We start from the raw sequence: 3,077 nt of genomic DNA, 5'->3' as shown, positions 1-3,077 counted from the left end.
CTGCCTAAAAAAAACAACGTAAAATGTTTTGCTCTCTTAAAAGGAAATTCTGCCAGAAACAATCTCTATGAAGAAAATGCAGTGCAACTACTATTTCATGATATTGAAAACCATTACTGTTCATTTGAGAAATCTATGACACTGTTCATGCCTGAGTATAAATTATATAATTGCGCGCTTCAGAGTTTATCTGCTGGAAACCGGTTTTCTGATTCAATTTCACTCAACAAATTTTGGTTTGATGGTGAAAGTGAATAGTATTTTTGGGTAATGAAGCTGTATCGCAAAATTTCTTCCACTCGTAATCACTTATCAATGCAAAAAAAACAATTTGGTTCTTGGATTCAGGTCCTGCTAATGTTCTCAACATTCCGACATAAAGCAAAAATTTACAGCTATTATCAGTTTCACAATGAATTAATTTCATTCTTCATATTAATGTAATTTGTTGCAGGGAAAGTTGTAAAACAGTTGCAACAATGTCATAGAAAAATTATGTTTTCATAAATAGGTCCTATTTTAAGTTGAAGGTAGTGTTTTTTATTCATACTGCCTCATAATTTTTCGAAAGGTTGCCTTCGGTAAGTAGTTAAATAGTATATGCTGTGGACGCATGCCGAGCTCTGTAAAGCACTAAGTTCGTGGCTAAAGGGTCACGGGTTTGATACTGACAACAGTCGAAAATTCACCATGTGCGCTAATTTTACTAGTGTACGTTCAATCAGTTGTGGTTCAAGGCTCCATCTCAAAACAATACCTCTGAGAGTAGGGGAGACCGGGTCTAGTTGATACACTTTTTACTTTGTGATTTTTGTAATTTTTGTTTTTTGTCGTACTCAAACAAATACAGCATTATGATGCAATATAACTATTTAGCTATCACATTCCATATAAAAAAACCTTCTATGAAAAAGATTTTAGCATAAAAAAATATTTTCTAAACTTTGCAAGATGTATCAATTTAACCCACCCCGAGTCAAGTTGATACACTAATGGGTCAAGTTGGTACGCATTTCAGTAGAATGGAGAATCATTGGAATAATTAGCAAGTCATACATTTAAAAAGAATTTTATTGTTACAAAATTATAAAACAGTAAAACGTAATTGAATGGGTTGAATTAAGTTTTTAGTATTCTTCTAATAAAGTCATAATTTTTTAGCAGTCATTCCGTTTCTGACGAGAGGCAAACGTCTGATTCGCAATTTTTACAAGTGTAAAATTTACAGTCTTTTGCGCAGGCTATGTGAGCCCACTTCTTGCAGGAAATGCATTGAATCCAATCTTGACCCGGTTTGGAAGACGAATAAGACTTAAAACACACTAAACAAAAGGACTCTCCATCTTCATCAGAGTCTGATTCATACTTCTTTTTCTAGGGTTTTGATTTTTTCTTGTCTTTAGCTCTTTTCATGTCCTTATCCTGTCTTTTTAAGTTGTCAAGGTTAATTTTTTCGCTGTCAAATAATTTCCTGATTATTAATTTGTTTTTTTCTTCCTTAATAGATTTTTTTCTTTCCCTTTCCTCAGTTTCTTGTTCTATTTTGTCTTTTATAGGCGTATCAGTAAGTATACAAGATCTTAAGGATTGCTTGCCTTTTCCGCTATTTTTACGTGCTCCTGCTTTTGGCAAAGGACGGATTTGTTCCGGCGTGACAATTGAAGACATCATTCCCCTTGATGTAGAGGGCTGTTGATCTTCGGCTGATGTAGAGGGCTGTTGATCTTCGGCTGACGTAGAGGGCTGTTAATGGTCTCCGCCTGACAAAGAAGGTTGTTGATCTTCTGCGTTCGTAGAAAGCTGACGATCATTTACAAAGCTTGAAGTCGTCGTCAGTAAAAACATCTGGGTTGTATGGGACTATCCCGGAAGCTTTAAATCCTGCCACTATGTTGTTCGGTGTCATAGCATTTAGAAAGGCGCAATTGACCAGGTTAGGAATGTCATAAATTGTTACGGTTTTACCAGGGTTGCTAACTAGCCAGTTGTCAACAGCTGCAAAGTAGTATCTTTTAAATGGTCCATAAACAGATACATCTAGGAGCTGGAGGCGATGTGAAGTATGAGGAGGAAAAGATAGCAAAATTATTCCATTGTCTTTACAGAAGTTTAACACTTGGATAGACAAGTGGGAATCATGATTGTCTAGCAATAAAAGGTAAGGTTGATGAAGTGTTGACTTTACGTGACTATGAAAGTGTCTAATAAAAGTGAGAAACGATGACCCAGTCATCCAACCGAAAGGGTCTGCAGTGCCAATACACCCTTGTGGTCCTTCCTTTATGAAATAGTCTTTAAAGAATACTCTAGGGAAAATAAAAAGTGGCGGGAGAGCATTGCCAATAGCCTTAACAGCAGTTGCAATTGTTACGGTTTGTCCTCGCTCGGCAGAAGTAGCTTTTGCAACTTGACGGACTCCTTTCTCAGCAATAACTTTGCCTGGTCGCTGAACTGTCTGCACCCCAGTTTCGTCCGTATTCCACACATCTTTGCTTTGAAATTTGTATTTTTCAAACATCTTTTTCAAGTTTTCAAAAAAGCTCCCAACATTATGCTTATTAAAACTAGTTGCTCGACTTAAGCTTGTCGCTTCTGGCTCTCTTAAAGAAAGAGTGGGGTGCCTTTTTAAAAACTTGTAAAACCACTCTGATGTTGCCATTTTGGCGTTTATCCAGGTATCAGGCATTTCCAATTGATTTGCAAGTTCCAACTCATAAGCCAGTTCTCGAACATTTTTAGGAGTTAATCCATAATAAATTTTAGTACTTGTTAAAATGTATTTGCAAAGCTCGTTTTCTTAATCATCATTTAATATTTGACGGTGCTTAGCATATCCCATTTTTACTTTTTTTTCAACAGCGTCAGGTGTTTCAAGCTGTTTTTCCTTTTTATTTTTATATCTGTAAAGCGTCATTTTGTCTATAGAAAATGTTTTTGCTGCTTCCCTGATAGACATCCTTCCATTTTTTATTTCATCATATGCCCTTTCAAACACATCAATAGGTATTTCACCTCTCTCAGTTTTCTTCTTGTAGTTTCTTGGCATTTCTGAAAATAAAAAGCCACATTAAAAACTA

The 3,077-nt window shown here is 35.9% G+C and overlaps 1 protein-coding gene across 1 annotated transcript; it reads right to left on the bottom strand.

Moving 5' to 3' along the window:
* Positions 1 to 1,807: 1,807 nt before the first annotated feature.
* On the bottom strand, positions 1,808 to 2,518 carry LOC129218910 (uncharacterized). Its single transcript, XM_054853230.1, has one exon. The coding sequence runs from the start codon at positions 2,516 to 2,518 to the stop codon at positions 1,808 to 1,810; it is 711 nt and encodes a 236-aa protein (XP_054709205.1).
* Positions 2,519 to 3,077: the final 559 nt, after the last annotated feature.

Source organism: Uloborus diversus, chromosome 3 (genome assembly GCF_026930045.1).
Source record: "Uloborus diversus isolate 005 chromosome 3, Udiv.v.3.1, whole genome shotgun sequence".
Taxonomy (NCBI): domain Eukaryota; kingdom Metazoa; phylum Arthropoda; class Arachnida; order Araneae; family Uloboridae; genus Uloborus; species Uloborus diversus.
Note: the sequence above shows the minus strand (reverse complement) of the source record. Positions and strands in the feature narration are given on the sequence as shown.